This window comes from Manis pentadactyla, chromosome 3 (genome assembly GCF_030020395.1).
Source record: "Manis pentadactyla isolate mManPen7 chromosome 3, mManPen7.hap1, whole genome shotgun sequence".
Classification (NCBI taxonomy): domain Eukaryota; kingdom Metazoa; phylum Chordata; class Mammalia; order Pholidota; family Manidae; genus Manis; species Manis pentadactyla.
In genome coordinates this window covers 211,347,710-211,370,867 of record NC_080021.1, presented here as the reverse complement: position 1 = coordinate 211,370,867, position 23,158 = coordinate 211,347,710, and the positions used below count along the sequence as shown (strand labels likewise).

General features: G+C 53.4%; 2 protein-coding genes across 3 annotated transcripts in view; one reads left to right on the top strand and one right to left on the bottom strand.

The window, feature by feature from the left end:
• PSMB7 (proteasome 20S subunit beta 7) overlaps positions 1-5,339 on the top strand; it is a 65,737-nt gene extending 60,398 nt beyond the window's left edge. Inside the window, exons 7-8 of the mRNA XM_036913978.2 lie at positions 2,059-2,210; positions 5,103-5,339. Of these exons, the coding sequence (XP_036769873.2) occupies positions 2,059-2,210; positions 5,103-5,214 (264 nt within the window). The 3' untranslated portion in view covers positions 5,215-5,339. The remainder of the gene's footprint in view (positions 1-2,058; positions 2,211-5,102) is intronic.
• Positions 5,340-6,403: 1,064 nt separating this feature from the next.
• NEK6 (NIMA related kinase 6) overlaps positions 6,404-23,158 on the bottom strand; it is a 79,424-nt gene continuing 62,669 nt past the window's right edge. The window contains exons 8-10 of one of the 2 annotated variants that reach the window (XM_036913977.2): positions 17,870-17,997; positions 11,049-11,162; positions 6,404-7,921 (exon numbers count right to left, since the gene is read on the bottom strand). In XM_036913977.2, coding sequence (XP_036769872.1) covers positions 7,811-7,921; positions 11,049-11,162; positions 17,870-17,997 — 353 coding nt within the window. In that variant the 3' untranslated portion in view covers positions 6,404-7,810. The remainder of the gene's footprint in view (positions 7,922-11,048; positions 11,163-17,869; positions 17,998-23,158) is intronic. The other variant, XM_036913976.2, reaches the window with a different exon arrangement.

Here is a 23,158-nt window from a genome sequence, read left to right as displayed (position 1 = left end):
CACATAATTTTATGAGTAAATCAGGCTATACAAAATAATTTTGCACATTTTTAAGTTTTTTAAGTTCACCTACTCCCATTACAGGTTAGGAAGAGTCACCTATAAACTCAGCACTGTCAGCATTCTGGTATCTATGTGCCCAGTCTAATTGATTGACATGTATTTCAGTTTCCTCTGAGTCTTTCCCTGACCCCAAATATAAAATAATCTGGGGAATTTAAATTTGCAGTCTAAAGTGCTGCCAGCAGGATTTGTGACATCTAGCTAGGTACTTCGGCTGGCTCAAGGCATGGGTAAGTGATGAGAAAAGCAGTGATTATTACAAAGCAGAGAAAATAAAACAGCAGAGAAGGGAAACGGAGACAGAAGGTCAGGAGCAGAATAAACAAGATTCTCCGTACCTGCGCACACACATGCACACGTGCACACACTCGCGCACGTGTCTAGGGTCATTCAGTAAGAGAGTAAGTTGGAGTGAGGCTGCGTTTGTTCCATTAGCGATTGGTTTTTGTTGTCTGTACAGTAGCAGAGGCAGGAGCTGTCTCTTGAGATGCTTGCTTTGCTACTACCTTCACTGGTTCCTGCTCAAGGCTTTGGCCTCTAGACTATTGGAAGTTCTAGGAGAGCATCCAGATCAGAGGATCCTGTTTGAATATGCACAAGACAATAACTGGCCTCGCTGGCCCCACATAGGTGCCACTCAGGACGTGAAAAAGCTTGGTAGAATAAAGATCAGATTAATACCTGCTGCTGGGTTGTTGAGGATCCACTTTGCATAAAGCCTTCTTTATCCTCCTCTGACTCTGCAGAGGGCACTCATGTCCCTGGAATCCCACTGCCAGCTTAGGGCAGGCAGAGGAGCAGGAGGCCTGAGAGTTCTCTCAGACCTTACCACAACTTGAAGCGAATCTCAGGCTGGAATTGGGGGCAGAGAGTCATGTTTTTGAGCCTGCATGTGTATGGACTCTCATGCCCTGGTGGATTGGGAAGGGGCTGTGCTGCAGGTCCCTTCTTGGGGAGATTGGTTCATTTGTATCCTCGTTGCATAAAGAGCTTGAACTTGGTGATCCCCAGGCCCCACCTTGCTGCCTCTGCCACCTGCCGTCTGTTTCACTGCCCTGTTTTCCGAGTGCCTGGTGTCCTTCAGCTTTATAGACTAGTGTCCCCGTAGCTCCTTCTCAGTAGTCCACCTTATCACACTCATTGTAGTTACTTGGACCCAGTGTCCCCACTGGACTCTAAGACCCTCCAGGGCAGGGACCTTGGGGCCTCGTCCATCTCTGCAGCCCTAGCTCCTAGCACAGGGCCCTGCATGTGGTAGGCCTTCTTGGATAAGAAATGAATCAACCCACTTTTTCACTGGTAACTGGAGTCTTAGACTTGTTTCTTAACGGAGTAGACAAGTGATTCAAAGAAATGAATCTTCAGTGAACATGCAGGCCTATTAGTGGGAAGTGATAGATTCTCTTGGGCAAGAAGTCTGTCCCATTTTCCCAGAACTACTATGCTTTGGTCTTAGTTTTTCTCCCCATGATACTGACCAGGAAACAGTTTCCAAATATTGTTGGACATTTTCGATCAGGGGTTAGCAAACAGTCCAAGGGGCCAAATGTGGTGCACTGCTTCTTTTTTTAAATAAAGTTTTATTGGCACATATTTGTTTATATATTGTCTATGGCTGTTCTGTGCTACCATGGCTGAGTAGAGTAGTTACGTCAGAGACTATCCACAAAGCCTAAAATATTTACTGCTTGGCCCTGACCCGTTTTAGATGATAAATTGCTGTCAGCCCATAGTCCTCAGCTATGTAGTGATTATCTGACCTGAAGTGATGTGTTGAAGGGGTATATTGAAAGGTTTGGGTTGTACACTTAACAGCTTAGGACCCTTCAGCTAATAATCATTGAGGTGCTTTGAGACCTTTCCTTCATCTGTAAAAATGGGAATTGGGAACAGTGCCTGCTTCACAGATGACTTTGCACACTGCTTGTGAAAGCACCTGTGGGCACCAACAGACCCTCAGTTTGTGGGCATAATCATTGCTGTTCTCTTCCTCAGGAGGAAGAAGCCAAGAAGCTGGTGAGTGAAGCCATTGCGGCTGGCGTCTTCAATGACCTGGGGTCTGGAAGTAACATTGATCTCTGCGTCATCAGCAAGAGCAAGCTGGATTTTCTGCGTCCATATACAGTGCCCAACAAGAAGGGGACTAGGTGAGTGAAGGATTTGAAGTTCTTCCTGTGTGTCCTGGCTTCCATGTCTGCCCGTGATCTCGCCGTGGCATCTGGAAAGGGTTTGCTGGATTCTTACCCATGTTGAGTAAATCCCCATGTCCCCAAGCCAGCCTTAAACAACATACCTTTGAGTCATTATTTGCCCTATGATTGTGGCCTTCTGTCAGGTGTAAAAAAGTGATTTAACTTGTAAAATGTTGATGGAGAGGTGTGGTGGGGCCCAGGAAAGAGCCCTAGGCTAGGAGTTTGGGGGAAGTGGTTGGAGTCATCTGCTGTCCTTTTTTCTCTGAAAGAATCACCTGAATTCTATATGAAATTCTGTGAGAGGCTGCATTTTCCAGGGCAGTCAGCCCAGCTTTTCTCAGAGTGCTCCAGAAGTCCTAAGCATTTATAAACCACGGGTTAAGATTCTCCAGAAGCTCGCCTTGGGAACTGACCTTTGGGAGGTGCTCCCTCCTCTCAAGGGAGCTGAGCCAGTCGGCCTGTGGCATGTGCCAGGCAGGGCAGCCCAGACCCAGAGTGCGGGGCAGGGTTCTAGCTGATCTACTAAATAGAACGGGAAGGTTTCCGACCTGTGGCCAGTGGGTGTGTGTGCAGCTGAGCTGCTCCTTTGCAGCCCTGAAGGGTGTCCTCCGGCTCCCGACCGCTTCCCGGAGCCTGAGCAGCTCCAGGTGTGGCTCCCTGAGCTCTGCTGCTGGCTGCAGCCATCTGGGTGTAGCACAGCTGCATTCACAGACTCTCCCTCCTCCCATTCCAGCCCCGTAGCTCGGCCAGAGGACAGCGAGCACATCACCGTCGAGAGTGCTTTTGCTTTAACTCCCACTACATGTACTCATTACCAAATCAGGAGTAGTTCTCAGAGAACGAATAGGATGTTGAGGACCAGCAGGTATTCGTAGCAGTGGGCACTTGCATTGTGGAGACTGTGTGTGTCCCTGGCAAAGGTAGGCAGCATAGCAGCAGAGAGCTGTGGCCTAGGGATCAGGGAACCGGCATTGCCTGGTGTAGTGACTGGGCAGATTGGTCTCCCTGTCTGAGGCGGTGGAGCTGGACTAGCTGATCCCTAATGCCCCCGTGGAGCTCTTTGGGTGCTAGTGGGGAGGGAAGCCCCCTTTCAGGCTAGAGCCCTGCTGGGGGAGCAGGCTTAGCCAAGCTTCTTGAGGGCAGGGGCACATGGCTCCTGTGAACTGCTCCTGACTTAACAGTGTCCTGGGTGAACATTCTGGAAGCCACATTTGAGCCAATGAAATACACTGTTTGGTGTTGGACAAGGAACCTGTGCTTAGTAGCTGTGGCACTTCTTACTTGCTAGGGACACAGGCCACTCATCTGCAAGGAGACTGTAGACACTGAGGACAGGAACAAAATAACCCCATCAGCTAGTTTTGCAGGTCTTGTGAGGTGCTGGGCACATGGGATCAGCAACCGTACTTCTGGGCAGCCATGACAGTGCAGCAGGTGTCAGGTGCCAGTGGGCACTGCGGTGACTATGCACTCTGCAGTCTTACTGTCATCTTTTCTGCCAGCAGCTGACGGGGGCATTTCCTGGGTTAGGGGAGCCTTTCCCAGAGTGAACAGTCAGGGTGGGGGCAGATGGGGTGTCTTGTGCGCAGTCCCAGTGTGGAAATGGCCTGTGCGTTTCCTGCTGGCTCCTCTGCCCTCTACGTCCTGTTGTGCAATGCACTGTTGCTTCTGGTAGAAGTCCTCCCTGTGTGCTGCTGAAACCAGGCGCCGTAGCCCAGACTGTGAGGAGGCCCTGGTGGGTCCAAGCCTTCCACCCATGGTGCACAGATGAATCAGGCACATGAGCCATATGACAGCAGGCTGCCACCACCCTTCCCGTCTGGGGATGGAGCCCCTCAGCATCACACCAACAGGGGAGGGGCGGGGCACATCTTGAAAAGGTGCCATTGCTCGGATCTTTTACGAGAGCATGGTGGGGACAGGCAGGCTTAGCAGGCATAGAGGCCTGCTGTTCTTTGGGCACAAGCTCTGCGGTGTCGCTTTTTTCTTTGTGCGTCGTGCTCCCTCTCTGAGCACAAGTACCCATTTGAGAGGATGGGTTTTCAAGGAGCACACAATCATGGCACAGCCAGCAGCTGTCTTTAGTCCATGCCAGACTGACAGAAATCATGTCTCAGTTGGGTACAGACCAAAAGAACAGCTGGATTTGTGCTGCTGTTTGACAATATCATAATTCCTGGCCGTGGTGTGAGAATTAGCAGTTCAAGTATATGTATCTTACAGATGGCCTTGTGCCCAAAGAAACCGCTGGACTCACACCAGGAAGGAGGGGTTCGGTATGTCCACCATGTCCCTGCAGGGGACAGTTAACTCTCCTTTCTTGAGTTTTGAGAGTGTGGTCTAAAGGAACAAGTCTGGCTGGGAGTCATTTTTACACAGTTTATACTTCAAAGTATTTTGAAAGTGTTTAGGATAATAGGTCATCTGTGCTGCTACAGAAAGGAAGGGTGATGGCAGCTTAATGAAAGGATCCGTTTCCTGCTGGTTACTGAAAGGTGCTTTCGGGAGGCTGAAGCTCTAAGGCAAATGAGCAGATGCTTTGTCCGGCATCTTCTGGGGACTGTGAGGTGGGGAAAGAAATTGGAGTGCCACTAAGTGCCAGGTATTACGATCTCTCATAGTGTGCTTCATGCCTACAAGGTTTCTCTGTTTCGGGGTGCCTGAGCTCTGAGGAAAGCGAGCCTCCAGACGGTTGAATTTCCCCCAAGGAAGCAGAGCTGGGAACTGGGGGAGCCAGGGTTCCAGTCCAGGACTGCCTGCTGCCTCACCACGTACTTGCCCCCATCTCCAGCCCTCTGGCGGGTTCGGTAGGAGATTCTGACTCTCGGCTTTTGTTTTCCTCACTAGGTCTGGCCGGTATAAGTGTGAGAAAGGGACCACTGCTATTCTCGCTGAAAAAGTCACTACCCTGGAAATCGAGGTGCTGGAAGAAACAGTCCAAACGATGGACACTTCCTGAATGGGGTCAGTGGACGGCTGGTCACTGCTGTAGGAGATGGGGGCACTGGAGGCTCCTCCTGTAAGACATTCACGTGGCCAGCACTGGCCGAATGAAACCCAATAAAAACATGCAAACCAAACTGAGCAGCTGAGGTCTGGGGGCTGTGTGGTGTTTTTGGCTGCTAAGGCCCTTCAACCTGGCCTCCCCTTCAGAGCGGTAGTCCCTCCCTGAGTGCCAGTCTGCATTCAGGTGGGTGTAGGAGCAGCATAACCCTCCTAAAAACAGATCAGATCTCACCTGTTGAAGGAACTCAGATCGGGTTGCTCTGATTCTCCAGGTGAACATTTAGACCTGCCCCTTGTGCTAATGTACTTTCTCTTTGTTCACGGTGTACCCAGATTCTTTGTATTTTTGTGTGTGTTTTAGGGTGAGCGCAGCACAGCCTTTTACCCCGGCAGACAAGTAGGAAAGAAATAGAGGTGATCAGTTCTCAGTACTCAGCAGCATTAGGTGGGGGGCCAGTGTGCTCTGCCATAGCTGTGTGGGACTGGTGAAACTAGGTGAACTCCCCTCCGGCCAGTTTCATGGAAGTCAAAGGAGTGTTTTGGGGCTCTTCGTAATAGGATATGATCATGTCACACACAGGCCTGGTGAATGGCTGAAATTGTACACTTCCAGAGGGACCTGGTAGGCGGAATTGTTCTTCTGGGGTTGAAAGTGGATGACATGCAGAAAGCAAGGTCATCTGTGTCTGAGGCTGATTCTGCCGAGGGGGACACAGTGGGGGCTCTGAGAGCCATACGCAAAATATTTGCAAAACATTCGCCTGGACTTAGAAAAACTTTAGTGGTAAATGTTAGACAGGAGGTTAGGGCCTTGATGCCCCAACCCTGCTTCCCCAGCCTCAGAGAGAGTGTGGCTGGGGGCCTTAAGGGGGTCAGCACTGTGGTCTTACAGAGCGAGCCCACTCCTGGGCCAGCCTTCCTTGTATAAAACTGCCAGGAGTGGGATGGGGAGAACAATGGACTATTTAGGCAGTAACTTGGCTGACAATTATCAGAATTATCTGGGGAGCTTTAAAAAAATTCTGGGATTACTGAGGGTGTCTGGGGCCTGAGGAATTGTTTTTAAAAGTACCTCAAAAGAAATTGTGCTATAATATGAAGCTGTTTTAAAATTACCCATGAATTGTACTCATTCACAGAAGTAACCCCTTACCCCAATTTATTTCAAACATGGAGAACAAATACAAAGCAAGGTTGCATCTGAAGAAAATCTCTCACACCTGACAGTGTTACAGTAGAACAGAGGTCACGTGAAGACAGAGCATTGCCCACCGTCAGAGCCCCTGAACAGGGTGCCAGTGGACCGGGGGCATGTGTGCTCTGTCTGGAGGGCTGCACTGTCCCAAGTCGGTGGGGGACAACTTAAACCATTTGAGGATTAACTTGAGTATAAAAACAAAATCCAAACTATTTCCTTCAGAGCTTGAGTTTTCCTTAAGTTCACATTTATAAATTACTCTTCACAGTTAATCCTATTTGGGAACAAGAAATAAGTGACCACATCTCTGGTCTCCTACACATAATACAGTTGTATATTAATTATTGACTTTCATGGTCCATAGACTTAATTTTGTGTAGGGGTAAGTGGCTACCATTTTGGGATCATCTACAATGTGCTAGATAATTTGCAAATTTTATTTCAAATTCTGTCAGCAGCCCTGAAGGTAGGCATTAATAGTTCTATTTTACAGATGAGGAAACTAAGGCTCAGAGAGGCTAAGAAAGTTGCCCAAGTTCATGGTAGGAAACTGCAGAATCAGAACTTGTACAGAGAACAGCCTGAAGGCGTGTTTTATGTTTTTATATCCCATGCTTCCTTCCCACAGAGGAAAGCGCTTAACACTGTTAACTGCCAGCATTCAAGCAGGTGATGAAATGCCTGGTACACAGCAGATGTTCAGGAGAAGATGGCTGAGCTGGACTGCATGGAAAATACTCGTGGTTTTCAAATACTGTTGCCTTCTGAAGCTCTATGCCAGATGCTGGGTTCTCCTCATCGTCATTCATCAAGTTATAAATGTAGATAAAAATATTAGGAAAATCTCCACTCTACTTAAAAAAATTATTTCCACTTTATCCCTTTACAACAGAGTAAATTAAGCACACAGCTTGATTGTTTGAAAAGATTCTAAGAGCTAAACTGAACTTGCTACTAACCATTTTCAAAGGCTCACTACAAATCACACAGTCTCCTGTGATTCTCCTGTTAGTATAAACCTTGACAGGTCACTGAAGGAATTATCCTAAAGATTCACATTACAAGCCAGATACAAGGGATGCATCAGTGGCTCGCTGAGCCTCTCACCCTTGTTAACAACCCAGCTGAGATTGTCCACAACAGTTTAAAGAAAGGACCTTCGAATTTGACCACCAGTAACATGTGACCAGTGCCCCTCCCCCCAGCTGCTCTGCATTCAGCATCTGCGTTCCCCTCTGGGTAGCCTGCTGAACCCTCTTAGTTGGTCTAGGTTACCAGGTGGCCACTTTGGAGAGAAGTCTCAAGTAAGGCAAAGTGGTGCTGGCTCTGATCAGGCTCACTGTGACCATGTTCAGGTGCTTGACATCCACACATGCATCTGTTTGGCAACCTGGTGCACATATCCGATGTCAGGTCTCTGGGTGGGGTCCGGGTAGATGCACATACTGACCAGTTCTCGTAACTGCAAGGGAGAGAAGGGTGTGTATTACTCCTAGGGAAGCAGGATTGTTGAGGCTCTGTGTAGGCACCGTAGCTGCAGGAACTCGGCTCTCGCAGCAGCTAGGTGAGCAGTGGCACTCACCCAGGGACGGGCAGGCTCACACGGCCGCCCAGGAGAGCCAGGGCCAAGCCTAGGCCTCTTCTGCCCCAAAGGCCATTCTCTGAGACCCTGAGAGTGGTTACCTCCAAGTTATTCTGAAATTTCAACTGTCCACACTACTGGGCAAATCTGTGTGTGTGTGCATGTGTGCATATGTGTGTATATATGCACACTGTCAGTCATGCAGATGCCCAAACTGAGGACAGAACGCAAGGCAAGGATTTATTGATCATCACAAATGCATTAACATGCAGCAGGGCTGCAGGCTGCGCACCCCCTGGCCTCTTTATTGTTGCTCATGAAAGACAGAGCTTTTAATTATACAGGCACTGAAGGCTGTGCCCGCCCTGGGGTGGGGAAGGGTACCTTGAGCCTCTGATCGCCTCCCTTCTGATAGCCGGAGTGCCAATTATTTTAATGGTAATTAAAATAATGACCTTAGAAAAGCCTACATCTTAACTTGCATCACTGGGCTCACTGCAATTTCTTCACTTAAATGCCTGCTGCTGGAGGGGCCAGCTGGCCCTGCAGGGTTGGGGGTCAGGGGCAGCAGGGAGAGAGTCCTGAATAAGGGGACTCACGTGGCCTCATTGCCTGTGTTCTGGGAGTCTGGGGAGATGAGGGGTCACTGTACACACTCCATGTTTCACTCCCCAGGGGTTTCAAGGTTGCAAACAAGGGGTTCCTCCAGGTCAGGCATTTTGAGCATGCTCTCCAACCTGCGTGCCATCTTTATTGGATTCCACTGTTTTGTGCACACTGGGAAGCTCCTGGACAGGCAGCACAGACGGCCCTGGAGTCAGAGGCTGCCCTTGACGAAGCAGCACTTCTCGGAGCCTTACAGTGTGCAGGGGACGGGGGCTGTGGCGGACCTCTGACTGCTTACCGTGCCCAAGGAACCGATGAAGGTGAAGTCTACACGGCCCCCATAGCTCACTTGTGAGTAGACCACACAGTTGGCAATAAGTAAATGAGAATTTCAGAAACCAAGAGAAAAAGTATTATTTCTAGGGTGGTGCAACTTCAAAAGTGAGGTGTGCTGAGGGGCTCCAGTGCTGAGAAGCACCTCTCCCAGACCCACCACCTAGAAATGGTGCTTGCAAACCAGGCACTCACGGAGAGGGGCGACCAGCTTGGGAGGGAAGGGGGCTGAGGGCCTCATGCTGACCCAATCATTTCAGCTTGATACCTGGGAGGCAGAGATCATGGCTCCCATTTATAAGAGGGAAACTGAAGCACAGAAGTGATTTGCTCTAAGTTGCATGGCTCCAAGCCTCTCGCCTCTGAATAGTATATAATTCCAAATTTAAACAAAAGGTGAGAAAAGAAAAACCAAAACCAACCATTAACTTGGTAAAAGAAATCTAAATAGTTTTTCCTTTCCTGCCAACTTCTGCTCCAGAGCATTCCTCGAAAGTACACAGAAGAACTTTGCAAGCCACTGAAGCAGAAGTCGGGAGAGAGTAGGCACTGAACTCTGAAAAAGCCTGTGCTCCTGGTGCCTGCTCCACCGGCCAGGGGTCTACAAAGCCAAAGGGCACGGCACAAGGACAGAGGCTGACAGGAGAAGGCGGGCCCGTGACCCCTGCGGTTGGCTTGCCTGGACACAGGGTGAGAGCACGCGGGACACTTGGTCTCTGCAGCTTGGTCTGCCCAGGCCCCTAGGGGACAAGGGCGGGCTGCTCCTTCCAAAGCCGTCAGAGCCTTCAGGACTGGGATCACGGTGAGCTGCACAGACAGCACTTCACCCGAGCTGGAGAGTCAGCTACCAGAGGAGGTGTGCCATTGAGAAACAGGATGGCGTAGCAGCCAGGTGCAGGGTTCAAATCCTGCCTTCACTACTTGCAAGTTACATGACCTTGGGCAAGTTATTTAACCTGTGTCGCAGTTTCCTCATTGGTAAGATGGTCTGGGGGAGGACTCAACAGTAAGTCATGAATGTGAGCTGTTACTATGAGGCAATGGCCTATGGCCCTGCAGCGCAGGCCCAGGTAGGTTTCAAGACTCCCCTTCACACCCACTAGCTCTGAACAGAAACAATAGTTCTAGCATTAACCCTGAACAAAAATAACGGTGACACTGAATGCTTAGTGAGCATTGTTTCTGAGCCAGACCCTGCGCTATACTCAGCAGCTACTTGAGATGCTGACAGAGTAAATGCTGGCCTGGTGCTAGGCTGAGCACGTCACGCATTGCCCCAGTCCTCACACTGACCCGGTGAGGCGGATGCTATGAGCATTCCCATTTTAAACATGAAAAAAGTCCAGTGACTCGCCCAAAAACAGTGAACGGTGTTTAAACATGCATCCATCTACACCCTAGCCATGCTGGGCTGTAAACCTATCACTTCATCCTCACATTTTATCCACGAGGTGAAACATGAGCCTTATTTTCAAGATGCTGGAACTGGGGAAGAAGATGCTCATGGACAGCTAGCACCTGGCACACCCCAAGGCCAGGCCTGTCAGAGTCTGTGTCCAGAGGCCCTGCACCCAGTATAAAATCTTGAAAATAAAAAGCCAAGGTGTGACTTGGGTCTATGACAGCTCGAAGACCAGTCATGGTTGCCTGTCATGGGAGCACAGTGGCAGCCAGTGGTGGTTCAGGGCCCCTCCTGCCTCTGCCCTTTCCTGTCATCTGATGCCACACGGAGCCCATCTCTCAGACCTGCAGCAGCCAGTCTCCCACTCGAGCACTGGGTAGGGAGCCAAGTGGGCAGGAGTGTGCTGATGGGCCTCCTTGACCAGCTCCTGCTGGCCTCTGCCTGGGCAGGCCAGGGTTCTTTCGGGCTCACACTGGTGTCCGTGAAATGTCCTCAGTAAAATCTGCTTTTTTCCCTCTGAGTCATTTTCCCAGAAACCTTCCCATCTCCACCCTGTTAAATGAACCCAAGCTCCACCCCACAGCTGGGGAATTTTGGCACTGCCTCCTCTCCAGCCCCCGCTGCCTGGCTGGGCCTGCCGCCTGGTCCTGACAGCAGGAGACTCACCTTCTCAGAGTAATGCTCCCCGGGGAGCGGGGGGTAGTCACACTGCTCGATCTTCTGGCAGAGGGAGAAGAGATTCATTTTATCTCCGTAGAAGGGGCTCTGGAGAGCTGCCATCTGCAAGAGGGGTGATGAGAGAGATGAGTTTAAGCCGTGAGGTCCAGGGGCAGTGGGGCTACCCCAGGTTGGGGTGTGGGCTTCTGCTGGTCCTCCCTACAGCTGGACTTCCCCAAGACCCTGAGGAAGCTAGGATTCAACAGAATGGCAGTTTAACACGATCCTGGTTATATGAGCCAATTAAATGTGACAAAGTTTCAGAGATAAAACTTTAAAGGCAATAAGGAAGGGGCAGCTGAATACCGAGGGCCAGCCACGTGCGGGCATATGCCCCGCCTCATGCCTTAGCTCTTGAGGGCTGACTGGTGGTGTGCACGTAGCAGATGGGGAAACAGGCTCTGCTCCTTGGGATCTGTGCCTGGGCCCGGCAGGTTCTTGCTGGTGTGTTGTATTTCTAAAAAGCAATTTCAAAGACACCCGTGGGAGGATGTCTATTGAAGTAGTACATTTAAGAAATTACCCAAGGACTAACATTTTGAGGGGCAGGGAATGGGGTAAGGCATTTCGTTTTCGGCTTTCACACTGGCTGTTTTCACCAGCCTGTTAGTTCAGGGCAGTGGCGGCACCTGTCTGTGAAGGCTGGATGTGCAGACATCAGGGAGAGAGGGCATGAGGAAGGTGGGCCAGCTGCCTGCCCTGGGTGCGGGGGCCTGGGGCTCTGCTTCACAGAAGCTCCGGGGGGAAGGGAGGCAAGCCACCGCTTGCCTGGACCCCAGCTCCGCACCACGCGTCTGGCCTTTGGTTTCCAGGTCCATAAAGTGGGAAGAGGCTCCACCTGCAGGGCTGTGGTGAGGCTTGGCTGGCACCGGAGGGGGTTCACAAGCTGAGCCCTCTGATACCAGAGGCTGGTGGCACTGGCTTAACCCTGAGGGCAGGCCCGCTCTTTCACCCTGGCAAGCAAAGGGCTCTGGGGGCAGCCCCAGCGGGCTCTCACCCAGCCAAGGGGACCGCCAGGCATCCCCTTCTGGAGGGCACCGAGACTCCCCACTCTACCATTCAGAGTACCACTGGGGGTTGTCTTCAAAGTGGGCACACAGGAGCTGTGGGATGGTCTGTGAAGCAGCGCAGGGCAGCCCAGCATGGTGCCCGCGGCCCCATCTGCTGATTCATCCATAATGGGATTCAAGTGCTTCTTGTCACTCCCTCTCACTGTGGCCTGCCACCAAAAGACGGCCCAACGCCTCCTGCTAATGAAGTGCCCTCGGGTGATTGTGCCTGCCTGTCCTTTGGGCTTGGTTCTCTGCAAGGAGCCGGGCTGCCAGCACCACTCTGCACAGACTCCCTGGCCGAGGGCTCCTGGGCTCTGGCTGTGACAGGGCACCAGGACACCTGAGAAATCCCCACCGGCCCTCAGGACCCAGAGGGCAGGCCAGCAGCCCTGCATCGAGTCAGGGAGGAGCCTGCGGCAGATGGGTCTGTGGGTGCTCACTGGCTTCAGTTTCCTGCTCTGACGACCAGGAGCAGGGCTGGTGCCTCCAAGAGCAAGGCCTGCCTCCAGAAGGGTCCAGGGGACTTCAGAGCCGAAGCAACATCCTTGGGTTTACAAATGGCCTTTGGGGAGGGCAGCAGAGTGTGGCCTGGAGACTGGGGTTTCCTCTGACCCAGGGCGGTGCCTGAGCCGTACTGAGGGCTTTCAGGGGGGTGTTTAGGGCCGGCCTCATCTGTGATCAGGGGCTCTGGAGGGCTGGGAACCCGTGTGGACTGTGGAACACATCCAGGCACTTGGCAGGGAGGGATGAGTGTGCAGAAACCCTGCCCACTGCAGGCTCTGCCAGCTTTACTACTCTGGGTGCGCAAAATGGCATCACTTGGGCCGATGCATTTCCAACAGTTAAAGCGAGAAGCTCGGGTGCAAAGGGTTAATTGGGCAGTTTCAAAACAACATCTGTTACCACAGCAGAGAGCAGCTGAGGCCCCGGGGCAGGCACCCGGGGTGATGTGGGTGCCCTGAGTCCTGGCTGGAGGATTAAGATGGCTTTTCCTGGAAAATGTTTCTGTTCAGAGTAGAAAGGACATTTAAATACTGGCCCCACTAATGCAGGTCCCGGTGTTTCATGTGTCTGACCTGGGAGAGGAAGTGGATGATCCTTTCAATAAGCCAATCTGATCGGATTTGCACAAATCTTGCTCTTTGCGATTCTGAAAGGGCCCCAGAAGTTGGTGGGGGGTGAGCATCATCCCCTTCAGATCATTTCTCCCTCCTCCCTGGCACCCTCTCCACAGTTTTGAAAAGGTTTTTGAACGGGGTCAGCAGCGGGCCAAGCCCGGGGAGCCCTCTCGTCCTTCCTGGCAACAGCGGCTTCTCCACCCATAAATGCAGTCTAGCAGAAGCAGCACACCCCTGCGCCCCCTCCAGCTGCTGGCCCCAGGCCTTCCGCCCAGATCAGGGCACTGGGCTGCCTCTGGGCTGCTGGGGATCAGAATGATTTTCTGCATGGTGAGATCCCATAGCGGTGACCACCCATCTCTGATTGGTTGAAGCACAGGAGAAATTGCTGTTTCTGGCTGTTGTCTCAGAGCTGCCAGAGCCATGGCTCTGAGCACTGCTCCTCAATTGCAGACCTTCTCCTCTGGTCTTACTAGGATGGCATAAAGCCAGGGGACTGGGAGAGTCTGGGCACTTGCCCTGCTGGGACTTCTGAGAGGGCAGCGATTGCCCTTGGCTCCTGCCCTGTCAGGGACTCAGACACCCATCTTGTCACTCAGCATGCCCTGGAGTGAGGGCTGGGGTCAGGGACAAATTGCCACGCAGTCTGAGCCTTGTTCCCCCATGAGGTGGGGGTATCCAGACCATCCTTCTGCTCAAGCCAGAATTCCAAAATGGGGTTTTTGTGGATCTTAGGCACAGCTGATCACTGGCCCCAGCCTGCTTTCCCACTGGGTCTGTCCCACTTAGGCTCCCTGAGGCCCCCTGCCGAAGGTCCTGGGGCTGGCACCGAACCAGCCAATTCCCTCGGCGTCCATGTAAGTAAGTAGATGCTGCAGAGTCCACTGGGCGCCTCCGTGGGGCTGGGTAATGAGAAGAAGGCACCGGGCCTTCCAGCATGGCCAAGCTCAGGTGTCTCTTCTGGGAGCTCCCGGAGCAGATGAGGGCTGCCAAAGTAGCTTGGAGCTTCTCACAACCTTGCCTGGCCCTCAGGGGCTCTGGGCAGAGGCCTGGCGTCTCTCTCTGCCACGGTCATGCCCACGCTGGTGGCAGGAGTGAAGGAGAGAGCCCAGAGCCCCTGTCTCCAGAAAGACCCCATGTCCCGCCTGCTTTGGGCCAGGATGTGGATCCCGTGCACAGGAGGGTGGGCTGGCACAAACAGCCTGGGGACCAGTGCCCGTCTTGGGTGCTTCCTTGGCACATGACCCTGGAAAGTCTCTCACCTCCCTGAGCCTCAGTTTCCTCCCTTACAGCAAGACTGGGACCAGCCTGGTGTGTTTCCTGTGATTCACTCTGATGTCCAGGGCACTGCTACTCCCAGCTGCTGACCTGCTTGGTCTCTTTCTCCTGACGCCGACCTCCTTCGGACAGATCCCACATGGCGCCCCGAGGGGCACAGGCCGGGTCCAGCGCTTTATGGCAGCTCCTTCCTAGGTTCAAAATCAGCATCTTGAAGCGACCTCAGGAGGTTCCCAGGAGACATCTGGACACCCAGGTGAAAGGGAGTGTGGTAGGCTGAGTAAAGAGCCCTAAACACATCCGCATCCTAATCCTTGGGGACTGTCAACCTGTTATCTTCCTATGGCAAAAAGAATTTGGCAGGTATGATTAAAAATCCCCAGATGGGGGTCCCAGGTGGTCCAGGTGGGCCCTAAATGAGATCACAGGTGTCTTCCAAGAGGGGGCCCAAGGAGGGCTGACTAGAAAAGAAGAGGTGCACTGACGGAGTGGTACGAGGAAGGGGCCATGAGCCGAGGAATGTGGCAGCCTTTCCACTCAGCGTGGAAAAGGCAGGAGACGGACTTCCTGTGAACCTGCAGAAGGAACCTGCCTTGCTGACTCCTGGCCATTGGTCCACTGACACTGGTTTTGTGCTCTGGCCTCCAGAACAGAGTTGTATGCTGTCCGAGGCCATCAGCGTCGTGGTAATCCATTGCAGCAGCCTCGGAGGTGGGGCTTTTGAGACTTCCAACCCATGCTGGGCTTGGGGAAGGGCAGGCCTACCCTTACAGGGCCAGGTTCCCTGGCTCCGGGTCGCCTCGGGCCCAGGCTGCCCTGGTGCACGTGTGCTCCACTGGGCCATGTGGGACCCTCAGACATGGTCTGGAGCGGGTGGGTGGAAGCCTCTGTGACAGCCTGCAGGCTGGTGCCCCTGGCACACACCAGAGGCTGTGCAGTGGGAGCTCCAGGCGTTCCCTTCCAATTACCAAGCCCTGGGCTCAGATGCGTCTCCCTCCCCATCTGCTGGGAAAACACCCGCTCCCCTGCAGGGCTGGGAGCATAGGGAGGAGGGTGCAGCCCGAGGCAGAGCTCCCCTGCCTGCCGCCCTCACAAGGGCCAGCTGGCCATGGCCAGCCAGGTCACCCTCCAAGCCCTCTTCTGTGGGAGGCCCAGGGCCATTAGGTTTAGATCAGTGCCCGCTGTCGCTGAGAACATCAATGCCCGCAGGACCTGATTAATTTTACTGACTTCCCACTGCCGATGTGCCTCTCCCTGGCTGCTAGCCGCACGGCCCCACGCACTGCCAACAAGCCAGTCAGCTCGGCTGGACCACAGCCGACGTGCTGGGGAGCCACTAACACGGGCGCTGCTTCGCTAGACATGCGTTTGGGTGCCCCCGGCGAGAACTGGGAGGACTGCCTGACCCGGAGTCCAGCGAGGCGGCGTGGCGGGCGGCGGGCGCAGGCTGCCTCTGCGTCTAAGAGCTGACACAAAGGCTCGCACGGGGGTCAGGGCCGGCTCTCCTGCGGAGGCTTGGCACACACACAGGGAACCAGCTGCTGGCCTCCCAGCCTGCCCTGGGGAGATGAGCGCGGCCCTGGCACACCCCACTTGGCATGTGTGTCTGTTTGTTTACGTTTGGAGACCCTCTGGGTTCACAGAGGCAGGAAGCAGCCTGCAGAAATCCCAAATCCAGAATGGAAAACTAAGAGGAACAAACCATCCGAATCAGGGACCACATTCATGAGGGCAGAGGACAAAGCTGAGTCCTTCACAGAGACAGAAACCAAGCTGAACTTTGGTTTCCCACAGGCCAAAGCAAAAAGGGAAACCGGCCTGGCTGCATGTCCTGCCTCCCCACCAGAGGCAGGCAGCAAACCAGCCACTCGGCCTGCACGGGCTGCCCTCCATTGCCTGAGGACCTTCTCTGAGCCAGGTGCAGTTCCTACCTCACGACAAGGCAGGGTAGGACCCCGTATTATGCTGCAGCCACTGGAGCTCTGGACAAGGCGCTGGCTTGCCCCGAGGCCTTCAGCAGGTGAGTGGGGAGCTGAGCTATAAACCCAGGTCCTTCTGACCAAAGTCTGGGCTCTTGCCAGGACCCTGCACCTCCCGCACCAAATCACCCCACCAAGACCTAGCTGTGTGTGCACACTCCCTCACACACACACTCCAAGTCAGAACTGTGTGGTGCTGAGAGCCTGCTACACTGAGGGCATTGGCTTGACCCGGGGGAGACGCAGTGCAGCAGCCTCCTCCCCTCAGGACGGACACTGCGGTGGCCGATGCCCACTCAGAGGTGGGCCAGGCCCCGGGCCAGGTGGGGGCAGGGCACTGATGACGCCGCCCCAAGCAGGAAACCGGGTTGGCATGTGACTGGGCCTGGCTCTGTCACTGGCCTTGGCAGCCCTGGTGGCCATGGTGTTCACCCCAAAAAGTGGGCTGCGAGGGATGGCTGGAGACCCTGGCCGTGATGCATCCCGGGCGGCAAACACCAGCACCACAGAGGTTCCGTGAGGCCCAGCGACTCCGCTTCGGCCCAGTCCCCAGGCTTCGCCTGCTTTTAATTCATTCTCAGCAAAACAAAACATGTCTCTGGGGCAATTATGAACGTGCAGGCACATGGTGTACCCAGTCCCAGCAGTGCCTTTCCTGTTGTCCTGGCTGAGGAGATGCGTTCTCACTGTCTTTCCTTCTGTTGCTAAAGTCGCAGATTTCCCTCCACATTCCTTCCTGCACCCACTGTCCTTCCCACGCTCACCCCCACCCTCCCAGCTCCCTAACCACCCAGCAGCCAGGCTGCGGAGAGGCAGGGGTGTGGGGAGGATACACAGCTCAGGCCACTTTCATCCGTGGGGGCCAGGAAGTGCTCTGCACCCCCATCCACTGCAGCCACCCTGGAGGGTGCCCCTCACCCTCCCTGCTCCCTTTTGGTGCACTTTAAAAGAATTCCTCCCACAACAGACACCCCCGTGGAGTCCCAGAAAGCAGGTGGGCTCCCCATCTCTGATTTCAGGGTCTTACCCACAGACCTTCAGGATGTCCCTGTGGGTCACCTTGACCTCCAGGGAGAAGGGGGGATGTCCCAGGTGCAAATGCCACAGGGAGCCAAAGACCCACTTAGCATCCTCTTTAATCATGAGGCCACGCTTTTAAAATGAAATGTCTGTTATTAATAGCAGGCCACTGGCTTATAAAGAAAAATGCTGTGAAGTTTAAACTTTGCAAAGGGATCCAAATTTCAATCTCATAGAAAGTTCTAACTTTCTTTCCTTCTGAGCTGGTGGGGTGAGCCCTGCCCCACTGGGTGCCTGGCACACAGGCCCCACCAGATGCTCACCTCGTACAGCAAACAGCCCAGAGACCAGATGTCAGACTTGAAGTTGTAGCCATTCTCGTGGATCCTCTCTGGTGACATGTAGTATGGCGTCCCCACTGAAACACAGCAACAGGGTGGGTGCTTACCCTCTGTGAAGGGACAGGACGTGGGGTGGGGAGAAGGCTCAGGGCTGGAAAGAGGCTGGGCCTCAGTTCTGCTGGGACCCGGGGCACCCCTCCTGTCCCTTCCTTTGTCAGATGAGTGGGCTGGGTCAGGCTGGAAGTTCCCATACCGGCAGGGCACTAGGAGCCCCTGGGGACAGGGACCTACCCAGGTAAGAGTCCGTCTGGGGGTAGGCAGCTGGGCTGAGTGTTTCTGCCAACTGCCCAGGGGAGTGGGACACAATGGCCAGCAGCTGGAACACCTTTTCAGCTGACTGCCTGAATCCGGAAGGGTCCCCGCAAGGCGCTCAGCAGCGCAAAGCCTGTAAGCGTTGACCGAGCATGTCACACACATAAGCTCACTCTTGTTCCAAACTGCCCCGTGAGAAGGCATCCCCACTTTACAGACAGGGAAACTGAGGCTCAGAAAAGTGGCAGGACTGAGGGGGTAAACCTGGATCTTCTGGGCTTCAGAAACAGAGCTCTTAGCCACCAACCTTGGCTGGCACTGATGAGCATGGCAGACTGGGGGTTGGCTGAGGTTTCTCAAGCAGGACAGAAAAGACACTAATCAGACACAAAAAGATTGATAATGGTAATTCAGACTTCATTAAAATGAAGACCTTCAGTTCACAAAAGACCATCTGGAGATTTGACAGGTGAGCTGCGGACTGGGAGTAATAGTCACAACACATATCCCATGACAACCTAATAGAATATACTTAAAAACTTCTATAAATCACTAAGTAAAAGACAACACTCTCCCTCAAATTAGCAAAAGGCTAGAAGGGGCCTTCCACAAAAGAAAATAGCCAACTGGCCAATAAGCCCATGACATGATCTCTTTTTCTCATCACACATCAGGATAATGCAAATGAAAAGCACAAGTCGCTACTACCACTGAATGGTTAAAGTTAAAAAGACGACCGCACACCAAAGTTGGTGATGTGTGATCGGTGGGACCCCCACGTGTTGCTGATGGGGATGAAAAGTGGTACAACCACCTCGGAAAACCATTCAGCAGCATCTACTACAGCGGCACGCTGCCGAGAGCATCACCCAGCAATTCCACTCCCCGGTCTACGCCCGGGAGAAGCGAGTGCTTCTGTCCAGCAAAGGACATGATGAAGAATGTGCAGAGTGGCTTCATCTGTAATAGCCAGAAACTGGAAACAAATGTCAGTGTAGAATGATTACACGAAAATCTAGTCTAACCTGGTCTAGTCACACAATGGGATACTAAACAGCAGTGAAAAAGAACAAACCTCAGGTACATGCAACAAAATGGGTCAATCTCATAGACACAATGTTGAGTGAAAGCAAGCACAGAAGTGCATGCCCAAACTGGCTCCATTTTTTAAAAATTAAAGTATCATTGATATATAATCTTACGAAGGTTTCACATGAGCAACATTGTGGTTTCAATATTCACCCATATTACCAAGTCCCCCCACCGACCCCACCACTGCAGTCACCGTCAGCGCAGTAGGATGCTGCAGCGTCATTGCTTGTCTTCTCTGTGCTGTACTGCCTTCCCTGTGACCTGCCTATATTGCGAGTACTGATCGTAGTGCCCCTCAATCCCCTTCTCCCTCCCTCCCCAACCCCTCCCCACCCCTCCCCTTTGGTAACCGCTAGTCCCTTCCTGGAGTCCGTGAGTCTGTGGCTGTTTTGTTCCTTCAGTTTTGCTCTGTTGTTATACTCCACAGATGAGTAAGATCACTTGGTACTTGTCTTTCTCTGGACTTGGCTCCATTTTTATCAAGAAAACACTACGCTGTGCAGGCAGTGATCAGGAAAAGGCTCACGGGAGCTGTACCGTATGTCCACCTTATCTCAATTAAAAAGCACAAAAGAAAAAGGGTTTTCAATGGTGAGGATGAGAAAGCTCAAAGACTGTGGGGATTCATCTGGTGGTCCCTCTTCTGCCCCAAGGAAAGGTCAACACTTCAGGAAACTGTGGAGGGATGTGCCCTGACCTTCCACTCCATGTAGGGCCGTCCTGGGCAAAGGGGGAGCACTTTTGCAGATCTGGGCTTGTGCAAAGCCAGGAGGAGTTCCAGAAAGGGACTGAGCTCCTGGTCACCAGAGGCAGGCAAGCTGCAGCAGAGGGGCTGACTTGGCAGGGCTGTGCTGGGGCCCAGGAATCCACATTTGTAACCTGGGATTCTGATTCCTTTGGGAGAACTGTTCTAGAAGTTTTAGGACTAGGTTTTAAAGGTTGCTATACAGAGGATATTTTCCCTGGCCTGCAGTGAATGTGACAATGGCTGCTGTTATTCTCACCAGTCTGCCTAGGGAGCTGGAGTCCAGCGTGGCAGGGGCTGAGCCTGAGGTGCGGCTTACAGTCCTAGGGAGGGGGCTCATCCAGCACCACCGAAATGCATGGGGCCCTGGGGGGCAGGCTGTTGGGTGAGCTGCAGTCAGAAAGCAATGAGCACCCCAAAGCAGGGGGCCAGATTTCAGAAATTCATGGCCCAGAGACATCTCAGGGCAAACACAATGTGGGTAACTTATTTTTGCCAAGTAAGTGTGTTTAAAAAAACACACAACCCCAACTGCCATTTAGTGTCACTACTATTTTAAAAAGACAAGAGAGTTTAACACTGAAATAAGTAGAAAACAACTTCAAAATAAAGGACAGTCTTTTACATTGAAAAAGTCCACCTGTTTGAAAACAATTATCTTGTTTTTCTCATCTCACCAGAGATGGATGAGAAATTCTGTCATGCCCAACAGGGAGCGGCCATCGGTGGTGCTGGAACCCCTGCTTTGGGTGTGAACAGGACCTTGTTCAGCAGCGCCTCAGCGCCCCGCACAGGGTCAGCTCGCAGGGGGAGGCTTCCAGGCCAGCTCCGCCTGATCAGAGACCCCAGCCAGATGCATTCAGACAGTGAGGCAGTGTTAACGCTTCTGTCTTGCAGCCTAACGCACTGTTTACTTCACTGATGGCTGCCCCAGAGGGACTCCTGGATGACTGCTTTATCAGGACACCAAGCGCCCTCTGATGGTAATATCCCTAAACAGGGGTAGCAGCCATCACTTAAATCCATGTTTTCAGGAATGTGTCATCCTATATGCATACTTTATGGCTGAACTCAGGGGGCTAACTGCCACTCAGAAGAAAGAGCTGTCAGTCAATGCATGAATCGTGTGGGATTCTGTAAGCTTCAAGTAGCAATTTTGGTCATGAGGGGGCAAGTGTGAAAGGGATGGCGTATCATATCCGAAGCATAGGATGACATCCAAACAGCTCTCAGGCGACGGTAGGAACCTCAGACCCAACTCTAAGCGATTCTGGCCCCTGGGTGCTGTGGATGGCCGTGCCTGTGAGGCGAGACCTGTCTCCCACACCGAACAGCTTTGGGGGCTTGTGGGGTGCACACAAAGACAGTGTGGGAAGGGATGGGAGCTGGGAGGCCCTGTCCTCAGGAGGGCACCCCTAAGACCCTGGCCAAGCCCACTGTGGCTGGGAGTGGGCGCTGGCCCTGACACCTCTCGCCACCCTCAGCCTGTACTTTGCTCACTTTAACCCCAAGCGGGCCCCCACGGGAGGGACTCCCAGGAGACATGGCTGCAGAGTGGCCAGGCCCACCTGAAAGTGGGGGCGTTGGGTGCCAGCCCCCACTGCTTGGGCCTCCCACCCCTGCCACCCCAGCCTGCTCCTCAACTCGCCTCCGTGCCTTCACAGAGGCTGCGCCCTCTGCCTCCTGGTGAGCGCCTTTAAGGTCCAGTTAAACCGCAGAGCTGGCTGCTCAGTGGGGCCTGAATGTCCAGTTGTCACCACCTTCTCCCTGCAGACCCCTGCCCCTGCCCTGCTCATGGTGAGAGCCCTGGGGCACACGGGAGAGCGAGGTAAGGGGGCACCACTACCCTTCCCTTGCACTCACCACCCCAGCTGTCCACCGCATCACTGCCCTGTCTGCCTTTGCCCAGTTCCCTCTGGTGTGGAAGGAAAAGGCAAGAACCCAAATGTGATTTGGGTGTTCTACGATGCCAGTGCGCAGGTGCCGTTCCTCCGTCAGCCTGTCCACCCATCACCCCTCCGTCCATTGTCTGCTCACCTATCCAGTCACTAGTCCATCACCCACCCATGCATGCATGCATCCATCCAACCATCCACCTGTCCATCTGTCCACCTGCACCCAATGTTAGCTGAGCCCTGACACTGTGTGGGGCCCTCCTGGGTGTGGGTCCATCAGGAGGTAGTGAGTTGCCTGTCCCAGGAAGTGTCCAGAGCAGCCAGCTGATCAAGGAAAGGCTGGACTGCTCAGTGGCTGCAGTCAAACCACCTGGAGGGACTTAGGTCTGGATCCTGGCCCAACCCCAGACCTGTGGCGTAAGATCTCCAGGCTGGGGTTTGGACGCCTGCATCTCTCACAAGCTGCATGTGACAGTCTGAGAGGAGCTATACAGAGCCCCACCCACTCTCATTGTTTCAGATGCTCAGAAGCATCTATGAACAGGTGAATTTATGAAGCACTGAGGGAGGTTTGGCCTGTCCCTGCTGGGCACTGGGTCCTCGTGATTCCACCTCTGACAGATTCTCCAGTCCCCTGGCCCAGCAGAGGGGCTGCTCCCCCCTTGGCCTGCTTGTCTTAAAGTTGGGGTCCTCTGCCTCATTGGAGGGGTCCTCAACTTGTGCAGGGGGGGAACACAGCACCTCTTCCTGTTCTACCAGCTTTCCCTGAGAATAAGTCTATAAAACCCGACTTTTATACCAAAAACAAATACTCAAGCGTTATACAGCATAGTGCACGACTTGCATGGGTTCTGGAGATGAAATGAGAGACTTCAAAGAAGCTCCAGGTTTGCAGTAGGCCCTGGAGGATGTGGCCCCAGGCCCCAGGGGAGCGGTGACTCTGCAGAAGGAGAAGCCGGCAAGACGAGGTGCCCCGAGGGCCACTTGGGGGGCCTGGCCCCTTGCCTGCCTCAGGGGGCCTTGGGGGGCACTTGCGGGCCAGCAGGGCCGCGGCACCATCTCCTGGAGCTGCTTCAACCCCCCTTCCAGCAAGCTCCCCACCTGCCCGCCACCCGGGCAACCCCTTCTCGCTGTGGGGGCAGGTGCTGAGAGAGGGGCCCACACTCTGACCTTCCCGGCTTTACCAATAGTTCCCCGATTTCACACCAGGCAGATATCAGAGGAGAA